The sequence below is a fragment of the Corvus hawaiiensis genome, chromosome 3, assembly GCF_020740725.1.
Source record: "Corvus hawaiiensis isolate bCorHaw1 chromosome 3, bCorHaw1.pri.cur, whole genome shotgun sequence".
In the NCBI taxonomy this organism is placed as follows: Eukaryota; Metazoa; Chordata; class Aves; order Passeriformes; family Corvidae; genus Corvus; species Corvus hawaiiensis.
Window position 1 is genome coordinate 25,235,491 of NC_063215.1, and position 24,973 is coordinate 25,260,463.

The 24,973-nt window shown below is 40.8% G+C and overlaps 2 protein-coding genes across 7 annotated transcripts in view; both read left to right on the top strand.

The window, feature by feature from the left end:
- LRRC1 (leucine rich repeat containing 1) overlaps window positions 1-7,584 on the top strand; it is a 98,395-nt gene extending 90,811 nt beyond the window's left edge. The window contains exons 19-20 of the mRNA XM_048297906.1: window positions 2,470-2,529; window positions 6,938-7,584. Of these exons, the coding sequence (XP_048153863.1) occupies window positions 2,470-2,529; window positions 6,938-7,090 (213 nt within the window). The 3' untranslated portion in view covers window positions 7,091-7,584. The remainder of the gene's footprint in view (window positions 1-2,469; window positions 2,530-6,937) is intronic.
- Window positions 7,585-14,642: 7,058 nt separating this feature from the next.
- Window positions 14,643-24,973, top strand: part of LOC125323714 (muscular LMNA interacting protein) — a 103,660-nt gene continuing 93,329 nt past the window's right edge. For 2 of the 6 annotated variants that reach the window (XM_048298900.1, XM_048298901.1), the window contains exon 1: window positions 14,673-14,867. In XM_048298900.1, coding sequence (XP_048154857.1) covers window positions 14,805-14,867 — 63 coding nt within the window. In that variant the 5' untranslated portion in view covers window positions 14,673-14,804. Of the gene's footprint in view, window positions 14,868-24,973 lie in introns of all 6 variants that reach the window. The other 4 variants (XR_007202623.1, XM_048298902.1, XM_048298903.1 and 1 more) reach the window with 4 other exon arrangements.

Consider the following 24,973-nt stretch of genomic DNA (forward strand, 5'->3'; position numbering starts at 1 on the left):
ATGTGCTGCCCTCTCCCAACCCCAAGCAACAAAAGGTGTTGTTGTGAGCCAGTTGCTCCCAGAGTGCAGCAGCACAGGTCACACAGCTCTCCTTGTGCAGAGCTCTTCTGTAGCCAAGAGTAACGAGGTGCTTCATCCACGCCTCACCAAAAATTTATCTTCCCCAGAGTGCAGGAGAGGTTTATACCTCTCTCTTCATCCAACTTCACCATTTCTGGAGTTTGGCCAGAGGTCAAACACAGCAGAAAAATAGCATTGTAAAGTGCCAGGGAAAGGGATGCAGCCAGGGATTTCCATGGCCAGGAGAGTTGAGGGTGCACCATAAAACACATGCTGGGTAAAATGTTCCTGATATGCTATGGAAAGGGAGCAGTGTTGAATGCCCAGACGGGGTTTCCAGATGCATGTGCTTCCATACACACAGCTGTGCATCAGCCGGATCCTGGCGCACGCCCCTTGCCCCTGCCCCAGCTGCGCCCTGGCTGCTGTGCCTGCTCCTGCCTGGCCTTGGGATTGCTTGTGAGTAATGAACTCACAAGGAACCAATTAGATCTCTTTATCTCTCTTTGACTTGTATTTCCTTGTTTCCTTTTGGGGAGAAGGTTGCTTTTATCTGTTGTCTCTGACATCACTGCAGTTAAGAACACCATCAGATGCCGGTTTGTTCTGAACCGTGCAGCAGAAGATCTGCCCCTTCTCTGCTGTTCTGTTGGATGCATTTTTGCATCCTCTTTTAAAAACTTTTATTTAAAAATCCAGCTGTGTAATATTTTTTAGGCATGAGTAAATGCCCTTCTTTACTAAATTCAATTTTGACAGTTTCTTCTGTGAATACAGTCATTATCAAATGTGACCTTTTGCATCTAGCAATGGCATGTTTTCATTCTTTAGTGAGAAGTCTAAATTTCCTGTTTAGGTCTAAAAAATTACTTCCATGCCCAGTGATGATAAAATAGGTAAGACTAAGTATGAAATCATAATATTATTCATGGGGTTTATGTAAACCCTTGCACATGCTCTCAACTGTGTTGATAATTTTATTTTCTCCTGTTTTCCCCAGTTAAAGGGTACCATCCTTAGCACTGGAGTCAGTGAAGATCAGCTGTGAAGTCAGATTTTAAAAATATGCACTGTTTAGATACATGGAGCTGAGCAGGCAGGCATCCCTATTACAGGTATTTTCTAGCTGGGGAATATTTTCTTTAGAAAGTTACCTGTTTGAACTAGAGTTAAAAGTATGTCTGGTTTTCTTCTTAAAAAGGGTGAATCCAAATTCTTTTTTCCTGCCCTTATTCCATCAAACTTTGGCCTCTCATGTGTTGTTTCACCTTCTGATTTGTAGCCTCTGTCCCCAGCAGCTGGCCTTGCTGCCAGGTGTGATTTGCCCTGTCACTGCTGGTTATGCCTTTGATGTGAAGCTTGGGTTGCAGCTGTGACTGTTGCCTTGAGAGCTTTCCTCTCTGGCTAATACTGGAATATGGACCTGTGGACTGGGGAAGGCCAGGGGAAGGGAAAGGCTTATAAAAGAAAAAAAAAAGATGTTTGTTCTGTTCAGTTTTAGTTTTGAAAAAGTTATAAAAAGACATAATGAACTGTCCTTTATGGACTGTTCTGTAATGTTTTGGACAGACATTTTGGTTAGAAGTAGGTAAGGAAAGCATATGTGCACATCTGGAAGTTAAAAACTATTGGATGTTAACCTGTTGGCAGGACATCTCATTTATCATGTTTTAAGAAACTGCTTTCATTTGAAGCATCATAGCTACTTGTGGGTTTGTTCCCATCCTGTTTCAGTATGAAAGAATTTTTGCAGCCAAGAGTGCAGCTGAATTGCCCCAAGTTGTTTAGATGGCTTTATTTTGCATCTTTCTGCAGAGGACCCGGAGTGCACAGGCAGCTCCTGTCTGTGTTCCAGTTGAAGGACTCTGACTTTCAATGTAGGCTGTTAATCCCATTAAATGAGAGTGTCTGAAATAATTTGATTTTTAGTTATGCCTGATTCAAACAAAACGGAATTTTTTTAATGTAGAAAGTCTTAGTGGTTATGTTATAAAAAGTGACACAAACAAGGTAATGAAAGAAGTTTCCACAGTGAGCCCACTGGTTTTACTACAAGACATGTCTGTTGTGAAGTTTACTTTATAGGCACTGAAAACGTAATTTCAGGGGAAAATGGAAAAATAGTAACTTGTTTCAAGTGCATGCAATGCATTTGCAATGACGCATTTTTCTGAAAAAGTATCCTATGTATTCTGCCGGTTTGAGGTTGAATAGTAGTTCCACTATTATTTAAATAATAATATTTAAAGCATGATGATGGAAAGTGAAGTAGGAAGACTTTGCAATTTCCACATAAGTATTTTAAACAAGTTTGAACACTGCTGCGTAACAACCAGTGGAGAAAACAATGGAATAATAGAAAATCTAGATAATTCTTCCTCCTACACCATCATAATTTTTCTTTTGCAGAATTATCTACAGAGGATGGAAGTTTCACACCTTCCCACATGCCTTAGACAGGCAACTCAGGTGCCTGTACTGGAAGGGTTTTCCTCATTGCCATCCTAAATGTCTCTGCCTTGCCCTGTCTGTAATGGGCAGTGGAAATAGTTTGCTTCCTCTTTGCTGTGCCACTTTTTCACATAGGAAATCTATTCTCCTATCTTCCCTCTATCATGCTGCACCAGGAAATGTACATTCAAATACGAATAGTAAAGAAAAGCTCCAAGAACAAAGCATGTCTATTCAATAGGGTAATGCTGAGGTCAGTGAAGATAAGCAGGGAAATATGAAAGCAAAGGTAAAATCGTCCCAGGATTCTGGGAAGAGAAGGGCTGGGTTTGAGAAAAGGATGTAACAAAATACAACGCAAATTTAGAGTTGTCGAGTTTTGTTACTTTCCTTTATTTGTGGTTTTGTTGTTGTTGTTGTTTTTTCATTTTTAAACAAAGCTGAAAGAGGAAAGGAAGCTGAAAAAGCTTGTATTGTGATGTTCCTGGAGCTTGGGTGAATGTGAAGGCAGTGACAGAGTGCTGGGTTCTTAGGGGATGGTTAGGTAAAGATGGAAAGGCCACTGTGGTTAGAAATGTGATGTGTGTTTGTTACACCTATTTTCTGTTGCTTTTGGTTTATAGAGGAGATTAATTGATAACTTTTGCTGCGAGGAGAGAGAGATTAGAGGCCTGAGCCTCTTATTGAATTAGACCTTGTACAAATGCATGCTCTATTACTTAGTTGCATTTTCAATTGCATAATTGGCACAATCTGCAACAGAGTTCTTTTTTCATTGGTACCTATGATTCAGATTTGAGGAAATGAGCACTCTTCAGGGTCCTGTCAGAGAGACAGGCACGGAGGAGGAGAAGTGGCCGCAGGGGAAGGAGCAGCGATGGTTTAGGGACAATAGTGATATGGGTTCACATGGGGTTTCAGAGGGAGAGTGGGCAGGGAGATGTGCAGAAATCAGAGGGACAGAGAACACAGCTGCACTTGGACCAGGACATTGATTTGTTAGACTCAGCAGTACGTCTCCAAATCAGCGAGAGTCAGTGTACGTGTGAGCTTTCTCCTGCCTGGAGAGGGTACAGAGGGGCTGCTGTAGGTCAGACCTGAGCCCACTCTTCTCTTGCGAGTGGAAGTTTCCAGCCTTTGCAGCACTTACGGGCTGAGACACTGTTCAGCCTCTGCTATAGAAAATTGGCTGCTCATTTAGTGCTGGTTCCTCTTTCTCTGCAGCAACATGAAAGATTAGATGTAAGACTTCTCCAACACCGTGTATTTTGTGGAGTAGTTAATACAATTACCGCAGAAATGTTGAAGGAGCACTTTTCATCAATTAAATTTACTTTATCATTTTTAGACCTAGTCCCATTGTAATATTTGAAAGATAGGATGAAAGCAGTCATGAAATGTTTGAAGAAAATCTTTTTTAGAGAATTAGTTTTGGCTCCTTGGAAAGTGGGGAGTAGGAACCATGCTGATAAAGAGTGCTTAAAAAAATGACATTCAAAATGGCTAAGGTCTTTTCTTCAAAAGGTCAAATAGGTACTGGTGACTCTGCATTGCTAATGAAATACATGTCAGTCATGGGGAGGTGTGCGCATGTCTATTTTTGAACAGCACAGTACACAAAGAAAGGTCTTCCCTGAGCTTGGAACTGACAGCTCAATGAAATGCAAAGCCTGGTCCTGGATATGACTGTAGGTAACTCAGGGCATAGACCTCTGCAGTAGTTCTTGAGGTGTCAGAATTTCATTATGTGACCCAGTAAACCACCTGTATGTATAGATGTGCATTTGCTGTACTGCAAAGCAGCTGGCTGCTGGCTGTTGATAAGCAGGAAGCATCTTTCAGCAAAGAACAGAACCATCCAGTGCAAGGAAAGCCTAAAGTGATGTCATGTGTGCATGACAAAAGCAAATCTTCCCAGGAGCTGTTAGCTTGGCCAGTGCTTAGGATCTGTAGAGGTTATTTAAAGCTTCCAGAAATGTGTCCTTCTTAGTTTAAGCAGAAGGAAAAGAAGAGGGGGAAAAAAAAGGATATATAATTGGGTGCCTAGTACACCAGGGTATAAACTAAATTTATAGCTGGTTTTAAAATTAGTTTACTTCTGTCAGGGGTGAGTCTCAGCTCTGGACTGACACCTGCACTTTGGTGTCTATGTGTAGTGTGCCATGAGCCGGGGGGAGTCAGAGCTAATGTCAGGGGAGCCTGGGGAGTAATTCATTTTAATTCAATGCAGAAACCTCCTGGCTGAAAGTTCAACAGCCACAAAGCATCTATATGCTTGTGTCGTTTCCTAAATCAAATAATGTACAGCAAGGAAGTAATATATAAGCAATTGAATTGTGTGGTGTCAACATTAAATGTTATTATGAATTTGAAGTAGCTGATAAATAAGAAGTACTAACTTTCCTGAAAGTTTTCATATTGCTCATAAGATGGCCACTTTATTGCACATTATCATATTACATTTTCCTTAGATATATTGACTCACCCTTATATGTTTTCATTACATGTTAAACTTTTTTTGAAATGCAGTAAAAAGAGGGTGATTTTGTGCATCAGAGTGAAATTCGTAATAATCCATTCATTGATAAAACAATTACTGATACATTATTTGACTATACATAAAGAGCCTGCCATTGTTTTTTTCTCAGTTACAGCAATTAAATTAATTTTAAAACATTACAATATAATTCTCCAAGAATAAAGTTCTTATCCAAAAAAAAAAAGAATCAAATCCATGTATGCATATTTTACTGACAAATTTAAACACTGATTTTTCTCTTAATGTTTCTTTTAAATATATTTTGTCAGTAAAGAAGCCAAAATATGCACTTTTTCAAAGATCAATAATTGATATGCTTTTTGGTTCTTAATGAACCCTTTATTGCTTTCAGGGGGATGAATTAATGAACAATGAAGTAAAATCAATTTTTCATATTTACTTGTCTTTATTTTTAAAAAATATTTTACTCTTTTTTTTTACGTATAGAAGGTATTTTAAAAGATTAGCTAATTAGAGGAAGAGGCAATTTATCCTAATCTCACTTTAATTATCAATGGCTTTTTGGCATAAACAAAAAATGAAAGGAAGGCTAAGGAGAATCATCCTTTACTGGATGTGATAGGAAACATAGAGACAAAGGATAAGGTACTTAATGCCTTCTTTGCCTCAGTCTTCAATAGCAAGACCAGTTGTTCTCTGGGTTCCAGTTCCCTAAGTTGTAACACAAGGATAGGGGGTAGAACGAAACCTCCATAATCCAAGGGGAAATGTTCAGCACCTGCTGCACCACTTAGACACCTACAGGTCCATGGAGCCAGATGGAATCCACGAAGGGTACTGTGAGAGCTGGTGAAGCGCTCACCGAGCCTCCTGTCACCATATATTGGCAGTTCTGGCTAACTGGGAAGGTCCCAGTTGACCCTCCACCGGGCTGGGTGGGAGTGTAGATCTGCTGGAGGGTAGGAAGGCTCTGCAGAGGCATTTGGACAGGTTGGATTGATGGTCCAAGGCAATTGTGTGAGGTTGAACAAGGCCAAGTGCTGCACTTGGGTCACAACAATCCCATGCAGAGCTACAGGCTGGGGCTAGAGAGGCTGAAAACCTGCCCAGTGGAAAAGGGTCTGGGGGTGCTGGACCTCAGCTGGCTGAATATGAGCCAGTGTGTGCCCAGGTGGCCAGGAAGGCCAGTGGCATCCTGGCCTGTATCTGCAGTAGTGTGGCCAGCAGGACCAGGGCAGTGATTGTCCCCCTGTACTCAGCACTGGCGAGGCCACACCTCGAGTGTTGTGTCCAGGTCTGGGCCCCTCACTACAAGAAAGACATTGAGGGGCTGGAGGGAGTCCAGGGAAGAGCAGTGGAGCACCTTCAGAGGTGAAGGGTCTGGAGCACAAGGGTCTGTGAGGAGCAGCTGAGGGAGCTGGGGGTGTTTAGCCTGGAGAAAAGGAGGCTCAGAGGAGACCTCATTGCTCTCTGCAACTGTCTGAAAGAAGACTGTAAAAAGGTGGGGGTCAGTCTCTTCTGCAATCCAAAAAGTGACAGGGCAAGAGGAAATGGTCTGAAGTTGTGCCAGGGTAGGTTTCTATTGGATATTAGAAAGAAAGTCTTTATAGAAAGGGGTTCAAGCATTGGAACACACTGCCCAGGGAAGTGTGAGTTGCCATCCCTGGAGGTATTTAAAGGACATGTAGTTGTGGCGCTTAGGGACGTGGTTTAGTGGTGGACTTGGCAGTGCTGGGTTAGTAGTTTGACTTGATGTTTTTAAAGGTCTTTTCCAACCTAAACAATTCTATGATTCTCTATGGTGTTGCACCTCTCACATGTTTTTCTCATCACCTTTTTCCCCTGTCCCTTTAAAATATTCCCTTTAAACACTTCCCTGCTCTTGATCTGATTCTTTTCTCTGAAATCTTTCGCATCTTGCTGAAGATACCTCGGATAATCCTCACACGCCCTTCCACTTCTGATGAAGATGCAGACCAGTTGCCCCCAGACCCTGATGACTTTGAGCCCGAGGAGCCTGACAGCGCAGAAGGCCATGCCTATTCAGACTGTCTGAGGAGTGCTTTTTATCCTCCCTAATAAAGTACTTTTCTGGAAGGAGTTCATGGGTGGTTTTCTTTCCCATTGTTTGACTACATTTAATGTAGTACTTGAACCGCTATGCCTTATTTGTAGTGCAAACCATTACATGGAGGATGGATTTGAGCTGTGGGAGGAGAACCCTGTTTGTATTTCTTTGCCTTGAACTTTCCTTCGGCAAGAACTTGAGAACCTGAAATGAAATGCACTGGGTCAAGTCATGTGAATGTCACCACATGTTTCAGTAGCCACTTGTAAAGGTACCCTGCAGCACCTAAATGTAATGGAGAAAAAACCAGATGATTTTTATTTAGAAGGTACTTTACCCATTGGAAATACACTAAAAGCAATTGTATAGTTTGGTGGGATTTTTTAAATCTTGTATCCATGTTTTGTCTATACAGCTCGTCCTTCTGTGTCCCCCCAGGTTCCTATGATTTGTCCCTTTTAATGTTATTTTCTATGAGAATTAAAAAAAAAATTCCATCTTTTAATTGTGCTGGTTTTTTTACCCATTGAGAAATGTTATTTGTGTTGGAATTCTGTATCTCATTTTAATGTAATAAAGAATAGTTTCTCCAGTTATATCAGTAATGTGAATGTATATCAGATTTGAGCAGGACCTGTCAGCTGTATTTTATTAGATCCAAATGCAGGAGGCACCTTATGCAACTATGTACCTGAGAGTGAACTGAGAAGTAATTTCTTATGCTTGAGGAACTATCTGGAACTTACTTTTTTTTCTGACTTGCATATAAGCAGAACACTTTTAATTTGGCTTACTGCAGTATGCCTGTATTTCATGTATATATGTGTGTATGTGTGAGGTAAGCATTTAAGAGCAAATTTTCCTGTACAACAGTTTTCAATCCTTTAATTCTCTTCACTGCTATTCAGGTTTCTAATGCATTTTAAGGTGTTTAAGAAGAATCTTTTGGGACTGTTCTTAATTTTGGGTTCCACAGTGCTGCCTTAACTCAGAGGTGGGGTCTGGCCCTGCTAGACTTGAATGCCGTGACTTCCTTTTCATGTACATAAAGTATGCATTGATGGTTTTTATGATGTTTATGATCTTTATACGGTTTATTTTCCTGTAAATGTAATATAGCACAACCCACTGACCTGGTAAATCCTCATCTTTTATTCACATTTTTGAGAAGGATTTCTCAGGTGATCGCTCGTATATAACTTCAATGAATGCTGGTAGCTGCCTTTTACAGAATTACAAAGTTCCCAGGAGGAGATGGCTGTCACAAAGACAAAAATATCTCCTACTAACAGAAGGGATATTTTATTTTGAAAAGATAGATTTGCACTAACACTATGATAACAAGTCAATGGCATCCACTTTGGTTTTATTATCTTGTACATCTGCATTTTAATTGAAGATAGCAATAGGAATATTAAGCTAACTTAATTCATTTGCAAAATAAACATTATTGTAGAATCTGCTGTGACTTTAATATTAAAGACTGTAGAATGTGCATAAGCATAGGCTTAAATGATATTGATAAATGAAATAATATTTAAAATATTTGCTTCCCATCTCTTCCTCCAAAACAGGGTTCTTCCACCGTGACTTAATGTTTGATCAATGCATGTTGCAAAAATATCAATCTCAGAATCCACAAGTGCTTTGGCACTCTAGCTAGTAATGTATGGTTTACTACTGCTTTATTGTGTCTTACTAGACTGCAAAAAAACCCCCAAACTCATTCAGCTGTTCTAAACCAGCCTTAGATTGCAGAACAAGTGGTAGTTGAAAGCTAGTAAAACAAAAGTAAGAGTTCTGTTGAGAACTTGGTATTTTCTTCCTTTTTAGTTCCCATGCATAAATATTTGTTTTAGATTCTTCATTAGAGCTCAAAAATCAAAATATTTGCTATCAAAATGACAAGCTTTTAATCAAACGCTGTCGCCATTCAGATAACTTAAACACTGAGATCTTTGTCTGTCCTTTTTGACTGATTTTCAAGGCAAATTTCATATTGCGGTGTTGAGAATTTTGCTGTGAATATCAACTTATGGTAGTAACACTCTCTGTGGACATGCAGCTCTACAAAATATATCAGTCAAAGCCTATGCTTATTCAAGCTTCAATTAAGAAAAAAAAAGTCAGTGGCAGTTGATTATGTTTTGCTTTTGTTCTGCAAAAGAGGGGCAGAGGTAAAGGTCAGATGCTGCTGTCCTTATCAGCACTGAGTAATGTCTCTTTTGAGGTTTGGCTGTTTGATAAGAATGGGCAGAAACAGAAGGTGGAGAGGCTCAGTGGGAGTTGGTCTGTTAATGACAGCTCATATCCTGTGCTCTCATTTCCTGCTGACCTGGGAGGTGACTAGAAAAAGCCACTGCCTGGCTATGGAGCAGTCCCTTGTTAACTGTGGGGAACGGGCTTCTCCTCATTCGCAGCTGCCACATCATTTAAAAGATAGCTATGAAAGTATTTAATGCTTTACTAATGTATTTCATTAGCTCCATCCTATCATTGTTACATCCATCGTTGTGGAGGAAGGCATGGAAAACAGTACCAATCAATATGGGAGGGAAGATTTTTTTGTGTGTGTGTAACTAATCTACTGAAGTATATTTTACAGCGCAGGATAATTTGGTTGGCTGGGATATAGCAGTAATATTCAGGGACATCATGTATATAGCTGAAGCAATGGATATCTGACGGAAAAGAGGTCTGTTGTTCCACTCCTATCTGTACCCCTGGAGGACAGTAGATGTAGGACCTTGCCAGCCCAAGGATAGTCCACTTTAAAATAATTGACTTAAAAGACCTGCAAAGAGAAGAACGCACGTACAGCTTCCGTGGACTGCCGTGTCAGAAAAGGCTCTGAGCTCTTGGAAACAATTTATTATGTTGAAATAACCTTCTTTGTTTTCATCCTCAAACATATACAAACTTCTCCCTTTGGAGAATATTTGTCACGGAGTCTCCTGCTCCCTGTACATGACATGTAGGACTCTGCTTTCACACATGCAAAGCAGAAACTTGTGGTGCCTGTGCTGTTTTCCTTTCTCCACGCCTGCTATCTCCTGCTCTGTGAGTATTTGCAGAGCCAGCGGGGTGGACCAGGGAGTGACAACAGCAGCTGTTGGGTTCTGCGGCAGGAATGTGGACCCACCTCTCATAAGGATCAGCTTCCCACCCTTGGCTCCTGGCTGCCTGGAGGTAAGCCTGCTTCATACGCTGTCTTGGTAGTTCAGTCATGCTCTTCATTTCTGCAGGGATCCTGCCATGGAATACCAGCTAGAAATGCTGCTGGTGTCCTGTCGTTTCCAGGCGTGTGCAAGTGACCTTGGGTGCATATGACCTGGGGTAACATAGGGGGATGCTTGCTGGCAGGGCACGGTGGGGCTGAGAGAAGGGTGAGCACCAGAAATAACCTGGAAAGCTCAACTTGTGCCATCTGCTGGAGTGGCAGTTAAGAGTCATGGGGAAGCCTACTGAGTTTGTGCTTGTTCCTTTCAGCTTTTTTGATTTAAGTGTGGGACAGAAACTCTCTCCATGTTAGAGCTTTAAAAATCACTGTGAGAGTAATTGCTGTATTAGGGTTTTTAACTGGTATATGTTAAGTAGATGGTTTTCAACTGAGTACAGCTTAATTGACCACATCAGGGTAAGAATTAATACTTCTATTGAATTCTTATGATGTGTCTGATGCTGAGCAAATAAAAGCTATGGGCTTAGGAGAGCAGCAGTGCAGATATGTGACGTGTGGTGTAGCCACTGGCTGGCAGCCCTGGGCTACTGCTGAGCCAGGCTGAAAATGAAAATGTGCAAATTTAAAGAATTGCAGGAGCCACAAGAGTGAAAACACAGCTGAGAGTGACAGAAGCATCATGATACTCACATGCTTCCTTCTCCAAGAACAGCAGATCAAATGAGCACAGAAGATAACATCTGCTTAAATGCCTTATTTACACGATACTGTTATTTGGGATATACAGCACTTGAACCTTACAAGAAAGCCTACAACTCTCTCCTCCATCAGCTTCTCTTGGCCTCTTGTTAGCTCCTGGTCTGAGAAGAGAAACAGGTGTCAAGAGATGAGTGACTGTAATAAAAAGAAGCAATTGGAAATAGCACAGTAATTTAGGCAATGTCTAGAACATGCTTTTTACTTAGCACCTGTTTTCTATGTTTTTCCCTTGCAAAGTAAAACAGGAAATATACAGTTACTAACAGTGTCTCAGAAAGTCCTTGGAGTAGAATAACCATTATTTCTCTGTAGGAATAAGAAATGTACTCTCATGATTATATAAAACCAAATTCTCAGATGGTTAGGATCATGGTCTTTCCTCAGGTTTATTGATGAAATGTCATGCTGAGCAAGGTGTGGTAGATAATAAGGTGATGTCAGCTTTTCTGTGCTCTATCTCCAGGGTCTTTATATAATGGCATTCAGGCTACAGAAGAACCCTGCATCCAGTGTTTGTTTCCTGGGCTCCCTGATTTTAGTGTGATGGCATGAAGTTTGGTGTCATACTCTCTTGCATTCATAGCCTTTTTTTCATGTTCCCATCTCCAATGCAGTTTGCTCCAACTGCCTTGCAGTTGCGTGGTCAGCAGCATGATGCATTCTGAATGTAAATTTCCATTCATGAGAAGTGGAGATTCTCAAGTGAATGCTGTTAGATGCTTTTACAAGAATGTTAATGGAAAACCCACTTGTGAAACTACATACTCTCACCACTATCTTATGTTAAAATTATTGAGTACAGTTCACTCCATAGTCAATTCCTTGTGTCTTTCTATAGTGATTGTCTTTGATATCAGAGGGTGAGATGACACATGAGAACAGTATTAGACCCTGCATGTAAAGACTATAAACATTACTGAAGATTAAGTTTTAGGGTAGTTAGGATGAGTGCTAAGTTACATGCAGCATAAACACCAGATAAAAATCTGCCATTACTTGCTTATAAATGTCTGGAGTCCTGCATTGCTGGTTAATATTGCACCACTGAGAGCCTACTCTTTTACTGACATGGATCTCTGTTCCCCAGCCCAAGGAGGAAGTGACTTCCCTGGGAGCCACTGTTCGGAAGCCTGCTGACCTCCAGGGTCTCCCAGCTAGCAGTGGGATAGACCTGGGAGGGCATCGAGCTGACACAGCTGAATGTGCCCACCCGAGGTGCTGCTGTCCTTGTCTGTCGTTTCAAACCATTGCAGATGGACAGATTAATGGGAGTGGAGGGGCTTCAGGTTCTTCCCCTGCGCCGCAGGAATGGCCGGTAATGTAAGCAGCAGCATAGTGCAAGCTGCTGTTTGGGTCCCGCTGAGGACCTCCTTTGAGGTCTTTAAGTGGTGCAAGGACATTATGAAATCCCTTGCCACAGGGATAAGTTTCAGCCTCAGGAAAGATTATGGAGATACGAACTTACTACTGTTTGCCTTCCCACTGAGGAGTGGAGAACTGCAGATTTCCTCTGGGTATTATGTTGCTTACTCTTGCTCTTTTTATCCCAGCATTTCCAGGAGACACAGCAGGGTGATTTTTTACTTCATGACATCAAGCTCATATTTATTCCCTCTGCTACAGCAGCTCTTGCAGATTTGACTGGTTCTTTGCATTTGCCTTGCCATATTTACTCTTCTGCTGGCTGTCTTACACAGGTGAAAGAAAGACTAAAGAAAAACAATTGTCACTGAACTAACTTTTTCTTTGTTCTGAAGAATGTTTCAGAACAGGAACAGTTTAGGGTTTGGGGGTTTTTTATCAACTTTTCATGTATAAGGTATGTAGGCTGTTGGGAGATGACTGGCTACCTTCCTATCCAAGGCTCTAAAGATCACGTGAGTATAACATCTATCAAGAGACATGCCTAAAGGAGTGTGCCTAGTTATAATAGATAAAAATATAATGATAAAAAAAGGTTCAATATTTATTTATTAATTTATCCCATCTACTTATTTATTTATTTTATGAGAGCCTTCTTTTACCAATGTATTGACGGGAAGAGGTGGAAAGGATGTGTGTTTATGAGGGATTTAGTTAAATGCTTAAACAGCCAGCTTTACAGCAGGGCTAATGAACCACAGATTACTAGAGAGCATGTTCTTGTTTAACAGTAGCAAAGATTTTCTGTGTTACTCTGTGTCTTCATGCTTCCCCTTCCCTTGCTGGTAGGGGCAGAGCCAGCCTTGTGTGAATCACACCTTAGGCAACATGATCCCAGTTGATGTCGCAGCAGAAGGGTGTGTTGGAAACCTTGGCATCCTCAGCAGAGCTGCTGAGAGGTTCCTCCAGCACTCCAGTTTCTATTATTGGCCTCCTGACTTTATCATTGTGAACCAGAGCCAGGTTATTCTTCAGCAGTCAACTAACAGACTCCACAACCACCCTCATATGGCTGTCAGCTCCATTTTAGTTGTTCACTGGTCATTTCTTCACAGTGCCTGCTGGAAGTTTAGCAACTCTTTCTGCATTTCAGAAGTGCAAGATGTCGTATTCTGATACTAGGAAAGGAGAGTACACTCTGCATGAGGGAATGGGGGGATAGCTCTGTTCCAAAGACTCAACAGGGGAAGACCAATAGTTATGGTAAAGTGCTGTTTTAAAGTATTTTTCTGTACACTTTCATCTCTACATAGCAACATGTGGTGCCAGTGAATTATATTTGTCATTTTATTTGCTTAATAATCTCTGTGAACTCAAGTTAGTGCTACTGAGACATAGCTATTAATTTTCATGGACTTTCTTGGAGTGAAAGCTCCTCTGGACTCAGGCTCAGAGGGAAGCCAAAGCACAGGGGTTGAATTAGAACCTTTGGACAAGCTGAGATACATGAAGGCACACCGAAGTGAAATAGAAATATAGATTTTTAACTTTTAGTAGAAATATGTGCTAAGTGCCTTAAACATTAAAGAGCTGTAGCAGAGACCTTAAACACAGTTCTTGCTGCAGCAGTGGTACCTTTTCACAGAATTCTTTACTTTAGACAAAATATAGATAGAATGATACTGTTCACATATTTTAGATGGAGTGTTCACATAAACAAGAAGAACTGATAGAAACTGTATATGCAGATCTGTGTAATACATGTGTAACACTTGTGTAAGACTTACGAGTGTTAGAATTAGACCAGGACAGGTTAAGAAAAAGAAAACTAGAATTGTGTGTTAATCTTATTGGTCAGTTAACAAATATAATCCACACTTCTGTAAGAAAAAATAGAGAGAATATAGAAGAAACTAGAATTAGAAGAAGAAGCTGTTTTTGCCTGCTGTTTGCTGTTGCTGCTTGGCTTTAGCATGTAACCCCCTTGAACTCTGCCTTCAAGAAAGCTATGAGACTATGAAATAAAGAACTTAGCAGAACAGGAGCCTCCTCTGCTCTCTTACCCTGGTCTGAGAAGGAAGGGTACCCCATCAAAAGCTCAACAGGATTTTTCAGTGTGAGCTTTTGGGATAGAGGGGAACAAGGAGAGAATGAATGGGGCTGGTAACCAAAATCCATCCTGAACAATTTGCTGTGATACCAAACCAATGTTTATTGTTATCAAAGGCAGCTGTCTCTCTTCTCTCCACGCTTCTATTTGTGGATTTTCGATGGCTATAAATGGAAACACATGCTGACCAGAAATCACCACAGCGCTCCTGATACTTTTCTGTCCTGACTCCAAAAGTGCAGGGATATCTAACATGTAGTCAGGTTGAATCATTTCTGCTCAGGATATTAGCTGATTTTTATTCCCCTGGGAAATGGAGTTAGGAAAACGTGAAAGCAAAGCCTCAGGAAGAGAAGCTTTAGAGGAAAAGCAAATGGTAAGCTATGTTGAGAAATGTTGATATTTTAAATTTTTTTTATTGTAATTATAAGCAGGAAAAGGAAATAATCTACTGTACTTTATAGGAGTATTTCCTGGCTTCCTTTAACCACTGACTTTGAAGATTAAAACTTTATTCATGTATGTTAAATTAATTATAAATTAATTATGACAGTACATTTCTATGGAAATTATGGAAATTTGTGAATGCACTTTGTGTGCATGTGAAATGCAAAAACTGAAATCTAGTTAAACTTTGATTTGTTATCGTAACCCAAACTGATAGCTAATATCTGTGAGTTTCTTCTGTTTTTCTTAAGGGACAATTTCGTATCTTTGCACATTATGTTCCATAACTTTAGATCAGTAAATGGCAGAAGAAATTTTTTGTGTCTGGAGTGAGTCTGAAACTTACTGAAAAGAGGTGTCACCAAAACAAATTATTAGGAGAAAGTGAAAACAGTCAAAACAATTAGCTTATTCCTAATTAGCTGAGGCTTGCAATGCAATTTATAATTTGCCTTGTGTTAATGAGGTTTTTTTCTTGATATCACAAAAAGGGCAGTTTTTTCTTGGCTTTGCAAAGCTGTCAAGAAAAGTGGTCATCACTCTTGCTAAGAAAGAAATTAGCACTGAATTTTTTAGCACTTAAATGGTGGTGTTGTGTTGATTTGGTTTCGTAGTGGGCCAACTTTTACTCCTGTTTAATCACAACGTTGGCCTCCACTAGCCTCAGTTAAGTGAGTTTTGGCAAGCTTGTGTGTTAGTTAACAGTTTTAAATACAACTTCACCAAGGCAAGATGCCTTGGGTAGGAAATAGGGAAAGCAATGAAACTGAAAGTCATGACCTGGTCTTACAGTATTTTTCTTTAAAAAAGCAGTGTTTATCTAAAGAGTAATATCTGAAAGAGCATTGCTAAAGCTCCAGCATTAAGTTCTAATGGAAATACTATTTATTGTTTTAATTGTTCATTTTCTCATTAATTAATTCTTTAGACAATGACCTCATTTTCAATTTGTGGTTGATATCTAAAATATGAGGAAAACTCATCAAAATTAAAAACAAGTATAAAATCCACTTAATCTTCAGGGAACGTTTCAAAGGAAACCCTTGAAATTTTGTTTCAGCTCATGCATAGAGAAAATATATAGCCATGTAATCAGCCAGTATGGTTATCTAATTGCAGACCATATCCTCATGCACAAAGTATTGACCAGCCAACCTTAAGTAAGGCTTTTCCAAAATGCAGAGTGCTTCATTTGGAACACTAATGATCTGCTGATGACCTTCTCTGTGTGCATCATTTACTAATTTTAAGAATAGCAAACTGGAGCAAACAGGGACCCCAGTGATGGGAGCCGTGCTAACACCCACATCAAGTCACACACTGTTCAGTAGTTTCAAAACTAAATCCTCCCAACACGTTGAGCTGAGAGTGTCCCTTGGCAGTGGCAGGTCACATTCCCGTGGATGCTCAGTGAGGGGGATACAGACACCTTGGCTCAGTGTGTTTCTCACCACTCTGTTCAGTGGAGGAATGCCTCAGCTGTACGCCAGTTCTCCCAGCCCTTTCCCTGTCCCCTTCCAGCTGAGCCCCAGCCTCCTCTACATCCCACCTCAAACTGTCTCTGCCTGTTTAGTCTTAATGCCTTTCTTTTTGTTTGCTAGATTGATTTCCCTTTGCCCCCACATTTTTTCCCTAGTTGTGTATCTCCTGGATTTTTATTGATTCTGCCCTTTTTTCTTTGTTACATGCAGGTCAGGTCAACTGACTGCATGGTAGCAGTGTCAATCTGTGGCTCAGATGCTATTTGTACATGCTATTGTTGGTGTCTGTTCACATATTTAACTTCAGTAGAGCAAATACATAAACTGTTTCATATTCTGCTTCCACCTCTTGTGCTGCCTTTTTGCACTTCAGCTCAGTTACAAACTCTGTTTGGCCACACTGGTGTCCTGATAAGTCTGCTTGTATTCCTGAATCATGAACAGTCTTGCATGTGTGTAAGAGGCTGTTTTCAAGGACGTGATGGCTTTCCCAAACTCCCTGTGTTTCCAAGCTGCCTTCTACAGTATCCCACTTACCAGCTTCTGGATAGGCTGAAGTCACTTTTCCTAAAGCCTAGGGTGTGTGTTTTGGTACTTGTCTTCCTCAGCTCCCTGCAAGGTCTTAGGCCTCACTATTTCACAGTCACCACAGCCAAGCTTGCCACTGAGTGTAACATCCACAGCCACTTTTCCCTTGTTTATGAATAACAGATCCAGCTGTGTATGACACTGGTTGGCCCATCCTGTGCCTGAATCAAGAAGTAGCCCTTGACACCCTGCAGAAACTGTCTGCAGTGCTTGTGCCTTGCCATTTTGTTCTCTGCAGGTGTCACAAAAGCTTAAGGCTCGCGTGAAAAACCCCAAACAAACAGGGTGTGGAGTCCAGATACTTCCCTGAGTTGTTTAAAGAAATTGTTGTGAGCAGCACTGCCCACTTCCTCACCCCTTCTGTGCTGTCTATAGCCCAGTCCCACTGTGATGTCACCCTCCCTGGCCTCTCCTCTGTCCTGACCCAGGAGCACTCACCCAGCCCTGTTGTTCAACCTGTGCAAAAATTCTCCACATTTTAGCTGCTGCTGCACACAGAGATTGTCTTCTTTTCCCTGCCTTTCTGAAGAGCCTCACAGCACTATTGCCATGTGAGCTATCCCAGCGTATCTCAGTTATTTCTGTAATGTTGTAGTTTTGTGACCTATATGTATTTGTATGTGTGAGACCAATCTTGGATTTGTATGCCTTGTTACAAATATTTTCTAGTTATTTTCAAAAGAACGAAGTCTATGTCATTCTGAAAATATTCTGATTGTAGCATGTCAATCAAATAGAGACCAGTTCATGCTCAGAGTCTAACATAGAAGACAACCTCACAGACAGGTTTATGAAGTGGTATTGTACCTTTACACTCACTGCTTACTGTGGATGAGATAAATAATATAAAATTCTCTACCACTTCAGGCTTTTTCACGTAATATTTGTGAAATTTATTGTTAAAGAATTCCTGTCCTTGCTTCCTGGAGGAAGACTCTTCGGCAGCCAGAATCCTGAAGAGAGTCTTTGTGTGGAGCTGACTGTGGGAATGGAAGATAATGGAGGGCCCATTTTATGAAGGGAAAATAGAATGACTCACTATAAAATAGATTGGACTAAGTAGATGGACATAATTTTCCTTTTCATAGCTTTGATAGCTCAGAAGGATACAGTAATTCTGGAGTTTCCCTACTGAAATGATGACTCACCTCAAAATAGTCTGTTTTCAGAAGTCCTCATACCTTAATGCATATTGCCTTATTTGAATTTATTTTAATTATATTTCACACTTGTCTCTTTCTTAGTTGATCTATTCTGTCCCCATGAAAAACAGCACATAAACTATTGCATTTAAGATAATGTTTACATTGGTATGTTTAACAGGGAACATTTAATCTTTGTACTATAGTTTGCATTTTAGGGTTTTTCTTCTTACATGGAGTAGCAATAAAGAACAGTTCTGTAGAGAATATAAATCAGCCAAATGGATATATGAATCAGAACGAGTTCCATGCACTCCTTGAAGTGGCATTAAGGTTAGGTTTTGAATGAGAGGGTTGCAGGACTTCATTCAGAGAATAAGCATTTGGTTTTCACAAACAGTATGTGGATACAACTTATACAGAGCAAGGCAATTTGGATCAAGTCCACCCAAGCAAAACAATGATTAATCTTTGTACTCTAGTAGCAACATCAAGAGTCCTGTCAATATCAGGTCTTCTCCATGGGAAGTGTGGGAAGTAGAGATTCCTTGAAGAAGGCAGCCTGTTTCCTGAAGTTTGCCACCTAAGGGAGCCCAGACAGAATGGAGGATGGTGACTAGTGAGGTGATGGCAGGTCCTGCTTGCAGGTTTTGTTGTTGATTTAACGACATGTAAACCAGGTGAGAAGCGAGCATGAGATGGGAAGGGTTGTTTGAAGAGCAGAAGATAAGAGAGCTGGGTGGAGGCTGGTGGGAGTGGGCAGGGCAGGGAGCGCTGGCTGCAGCCATACCTCCGTGGAGACTACTTCTGCTAGGTCACCCTCGCTCTTGTGCTGTGAGGGATGGTGTCAGACAGCTAGAGACGGCAGCACTCCCTCTGGGCTTAGGCTGTCGCTTCTTTGCCAGGAGCAGGACCCCGTGGCCAGTGCTCTGACATGCTCCCTCTGGGCATGCACCAGGCAGCTCCTGCTGGTGGTGGCTGCAGCCAGAGAGGTGTGCTAAAGCCTCAGTGGATCGCCCCAGGGAAGGAAGAGGAGCCGAGGGAAGAGCGAATGTTTCTTTGTGCAGATACAGGGAGTCAAACGCCTGGACAAAGGGATCATCTTTGGCAGCAGCAGAAATCTCCGTGGCTGAGTAACAGCAGAATAGCTGCGTCTGCTCATAGCCTTGGAGACGAACCGAGCTTGTGCCTGTGTGACACACCGGCCCCTGAGCCACTCCTCCTGGTGGGGGGAGCGAGCCTGGAAAGGTCGAGGTGGGAGGGATACGGTTGCTGCTCTTGGGAAGCAGCTCGAATTGGAGTCTGTGAGAGGGGCAGGTCTGTAGGTTCCTCGTGTATCAGGTATCTGGTGTCCGTGCAGAGCTCAGGGTCTCCACCCTCGTACACATCTAGCCAGGACGGTGGTGCAGGAGCACAGAACAGCACTGCTGAGGTCGCATCTTTCTCGTGGAGAGAGGAGGTGATGATCACAGCTTGTGAGGATGGCAGGGATTCCGAGGGGGAGAAGAACAGTGATAGAGCCCGGAGTGCAGAACGTACCGGTGCTTCAGCAGGTTACATGCTCTGAGCAAGCCGATGGCACATGCACACAAACCCCTCCTCCTCTGCCAGTTCTCCCACCTAACAAAGGACAGGCTAGGTGACTGCTAGACTGCCAATTTACATTCAGGTGAGACGGTAAAGGTGAGAGGTGAAGTGAGTTTTTGTTTAAGTCTGCTTTCCTCACTGGTTTACTTTGCACCTTGGCTTTTCTTCCGTCTGCTGTAAGAACACACCTACCCACAAAAGAAACTCCTAAAAATACATTGCCTGCCTGAATCCTTTCCTCAATTTGATAATTTGGTGCTGAAGTTTGAGTATCATGCTCATCTCACGGCATATGAAATTAAATAAACACAGAAGTCTAGAGTTAGAGGTGGTTTTATATATGTATATATGTAAATAATTCCTGTGTATCTAAAAGAAAAGTTTTAGTTCTTGCTGTGGAAGGTGTGTGTGATCTCCTCTGGGAGATTTTGTCATGTAGCTGAGTTCAGGTGGATGAGTTGTCACACTTAAGGCATTTTGTGCTACTTTGTCCCACATTACAGCAGCTTTGGCAAAAAGGATTGCTTCCACTTTCAAATAATCCAGAGCTTTGTAGATCAGGACTGAGGCTTTGTAGTTGCTACAGCAAGAAACTGGTAAGATCCTAACATGGAGGCAATTGCATCTTGCTGTACAGGTGTAGGAAAGTGACCAAGGCAGAGCTCCAGCCAGAAGATCACCATTTCCTCTTGCATACCTAGAGTTGCATTCCTGCCTAACTGTGTGGATGCATGGATTACTTCAGCAAGCAATCACCCAGAAGGAGGAGGAGGGAATAAACTTGGAGCCTGCACGTAGCAGCGTATTTTTAGCACTGTTGATGCAACGTTAAACAGGACAAAAGAAAATGGGAAGCACTGAATCCTGGTCTGCCCTTCTTTCTAATCCTGTCACTGAACATAAGAGTAACGAGGCAAGAGCTGCCTTTTTTTTAAGCTAATGCCAGTCTTACAGAGGCACTGCTGGAACATTTGAGGTAGGCTTTGGTTGCATCAGTGGGAAAAGAGCTATCTTGGAGAGGTGTCATCAGTGCATTTTTGGTTGGAGGTTATGTGAAACATTACCATACAATCTCACACGGGTGTTCCGAAGAGAAGTGCAGCAGATTCCTGTAGGGTCTCGGATGTTGTGGTAAAAGAGGCTTTTCATGAACAAGTAGCAATGGCATATTTTAATGTTTTGGGGTGAGGAAAGAGAGCCCCTGTAACAGCTGGATCAATTGCTGCCACAAAGTCATGCAGGGCAATTCAATTGATTGAATTCTGGGTGAGGCATCAAGAAAAAGAGTATTAGTACGGAGAGACAGCCCCTGTTGATGAACTAAAGCAGTTCTGGGAGATAGTTCTAGGAATGGAACTTTCTAGAATTCAGTTAAATTAAAAGATTGTTCTGTGGTATGCTATTGGTTTGATACTTGCCTGGATGATACCCAGGTGTAACTTGAGAGTTATGAGTGAGAGACCACTTCCAGAAATAAATTTGGCTATGGAGCCTGTTTAGAAAAAAACCCATTTTTTCCAAAGATATTCCTCAGGAATGTGTGAGTTATGGGTGATACTTGTGAAGAGGTTCACTGTCCACTGCTGCTGCTCACACTGAAATTCAGAATGAACACTCGGAAAAGCTCCTTCATTAGAAGTATAGGGCAGCACTGGAACAACCAGGGTATTTCTGGACTATCCACTTTGGGAAATTTTCAGGACTGCTGATGGGGGGTCCAGGCTCCTGGATCATGTGTGTGCCTGGGTTTTGTGAGTGTGCATTTTTATTGATAATTTTTGCCTGTTCTGGAGCTAAGTTTCTCACTTTCTATGCAAATTAGTTGTCATATGCAATTCATTCTTCTGGACCCTTCTGGAGATGGGTTGGAGGACACTGGGGGTCGTTGGTGGTCTTGTTGGCAGCCATTTGTTGGCAGCCCATGCCTACTTCTAGACCTTGTTCCTGCACTTATGCTGTGCTGTGTTGTGCTTATCTCCAGAAACCAGAACAAGGATGTTTATCCCAGAAAAGTGCTGCCCTACCTCTGTATGGCCTGCTTCTCTAATCACATGTAGTGAGGCATCAAGCCTCCCTCAAGTATGGTTGCTTATTTTCATCTCTTCTTGAGAAGAAGATTCCAGTGGATGAGGAGAAGCGAGAGTAGGGTAGCCTAAGTTTCACTTTTTAAGAATATAGTCTGCTGCACTGATGGTAGCAAAGGCAGGCTGAAGAAACACAAACTGTGTGTGGAATGAGTTTGTGCTGCAGACAAATGATGAGGCACTGCTGAGGACCTGCCACTTCCTAACAGGTTGGAAAATGGAGCAATGCCTGGTGGTCCTTAATTTCTAGGACAATCTAAAATGTTTCCTTCCTGTTGCTTCTCCTTTAGAGGAAAGCACTACCCTCACCCCTAAGTTCTGTGTATCAAAGGAGCAGTGCTTCAACTCTTGATTGAACATGAAGGTCGTGCAGGAAACCTTTCTGCATTTAATGCTGCACTGTTGAGACTTAATGGTTACCTTTTTTTAAAGGACTGATGGTGACTTGTAGTACATATTGCAAAATACTTTCTGATGGCAATTTTACTATATTAATACCTTCCTGGTAACAAAGATCCATTCTTGAGAAAAAGGAAAAAAAGCGGATTTGCTGAACTTAGGGGAAAAATTAATTTTGCTCAACCACTTTTAATTTGTTCAGAATTCTGAAAAGTAGAAAGTAACTGGTTGAAGCTTTCCGTATCTTGAATTGTATGCAAATAGATGTATTCATACCCCAGAACTGACAGAAATCCCCAAAGCAATTTCACATTTTTCTCTATGAGAGAGAAATTGAATCACTGCCATTCTTTCTTTGCTGCATCATGTTTCTTGATCTTGAAGAACATTTGGAAATCAAACATGGGAAAATTATAGTGTTTTTTAAATATTATGTTTTTAAATGATGTGAAATGAACCGACAATATTTTCTTTAACCATTTAAAATCGAAGATTCAGGGAAGAGCCATAAAAATTTTTTCCCCTGTTGAATAGATTTAAAATTGTTTTCATAGGAATTCCATGCATCTCATAAAATGTTACTGACAGTGCATTTATCACCATTTTACTGCTTCTTAAAAATACAGCTGTTGGTGGTGATTTTATATAACAAGAATACTTGAAAAAATCATTAGATTTTTCAGCCTCAAGCAAGAACTAAGTGGTTTAATATTCTTCTTTAGTAAATGCACTTTGAAATATATCCAGATCAAACCCGAAACATCAACTGAGTTAAGTGATAATCAGGCAAAGAGTAATTCTTAGCCAAGCTCCTGAGCCAAAACTCAGCTCTTTCAGCCTGAGACAACAAAAGCAAAATGCAAAGTGTCTGTATTTGAATTCCAGCAGAGGAGAGGACATGATTTGTCTTTCTCTCTGCTCTTCTTTAATAGATAATGTTGTCACTAATGAGATGGAATAGATCTCAGTTAAAAATGCAGCGGCTTTCCTTGTAACAATCTTATTTACAATCTTTTAGGTGAATTGACACTGATATTTACATATTAAAAAAAAAATCCAAAGAAAATGTCACTTTTTTTTTGTCAGCAGAGAAGTAGCTAAATCTTGACAAGAAAGGTTTTATTTTTAAAATTTCATTTTATTTTTAATAACAATATATTCTAGCTTACACTGTCTTTTTCTGAGAAAGAAACTGTATGTGCTGAAGGATTATAATGATAAATGATTCCTGTAGTGACTTTCAGTTCCTCCCCAGTTTCTAAGGCTTAGAAGTCGGGGCTGTGGGCCCATGACTTGTGGTGACACAGTGCTGCATCGTGTGATGGATTGCCTGGGATTTTTAGGGGCTCCAGTGCATTTAAAGTTTATCAGAGCAAATTTAATTTTCACTTTGTTTCATTTGCTTTGTTTTATAAATAAGTGTTATGATAAAAGTGTCAATAACAGGATTACAGGCTATTTCTTTGTTCTCCCATGGTGATTTTTCTTAGGAATCACCATGGTCAACTGCATGAGGATACAATGTGACCTGAAAAAAAGAGTATTTACCCCCAGTGGTCTTATAAGTAAAATATGATAAAATAAAACCCAATATTTCATCCTTCTGTTTCCAATTGAATATTTTTTGCATTTTTTAAGAACATATGCTTCTTGACATATGCAGAAAATCCAAGTCAAATGGTTGAGTTGCCCAAAGACAGGGAAAACTGGTATTTTCACCCTTCCACATAATGGCAGTCAAAGGGATGAGTCCAGAAAATGGTTCTGCATACTGCAAAGTGCTCTCAGAAATTACCCCCTGGCAGCCAGGTGTGTGCATAACACTCTCAAAATTACTAGGGACAAGTTAAACCAGTTTCTTGAAACCAGCTAGATTTGTAGATATTAGTAATTTTTAAGAAGTAGAAATGATCAGACCACTTGAGTTCTAGGAGCACTGCCTCTGTGAAATGCTCAAGTACTGCAGATGTAAGTGTCAAGTAAAAGGATGGAAATAATTGTCATGGTGCTCTGGGCAGTGCAAGGCTTGGGAGGGGTGTGAGACTGAGCATTGCAGAATTAGGATGTGCTTTGACATGTGCTGATTTCGATTTTCAGAATATACTCTGGTGCAGCAATATTACGTATTCCTTAAAATTCAGGACTTATTCGAAGTGTTGACCCCAGTATTCTGAAGGAATCTCTTTGCTGTTTCTATATTGGAGTTTCTTGATAGGAAACTCTATTAAGAACAGAATTACTTATAGGCTGTTATGTTTGTTGTGTATTGTAGATATCTTGTAAAACATTATTTGTCTATGAAATTGTATATTAGAATTTTCTAATTAATGTTTTTGTGTTCTGTTTTTATTACTATTTCTCATACAAAATCTTACAGGTTTAGATGTTCTTTCATTAATGATGCAGGATAAAGTTGCCTTCTTTCAGACTCCTTAAACAAGAACAATTTGTTCCAATAGTGGAATTATATTTGAAATAATGGCTTTTGCATAAAGCACAAATAGTTACAGTAGTTATCTCACTGAGCTATCTCAGGGTGGCAGTGATTCGGTTTGATAGTTGTTTGTCTTCCTTTACAAGTACAGAAAGTGTCTTGTATTTTAGCTACCCTATTTTTGATGTCTGTGAGAGGGTACAATTCTAAATGGATATCCAGGAGTTTACACGTGTAGCCAAGAATTTATCTAATTTTTATATAACTGCATATAAATGATTTGTATGTCTAGTCACTGACATAAAATATATTTAGGTCCC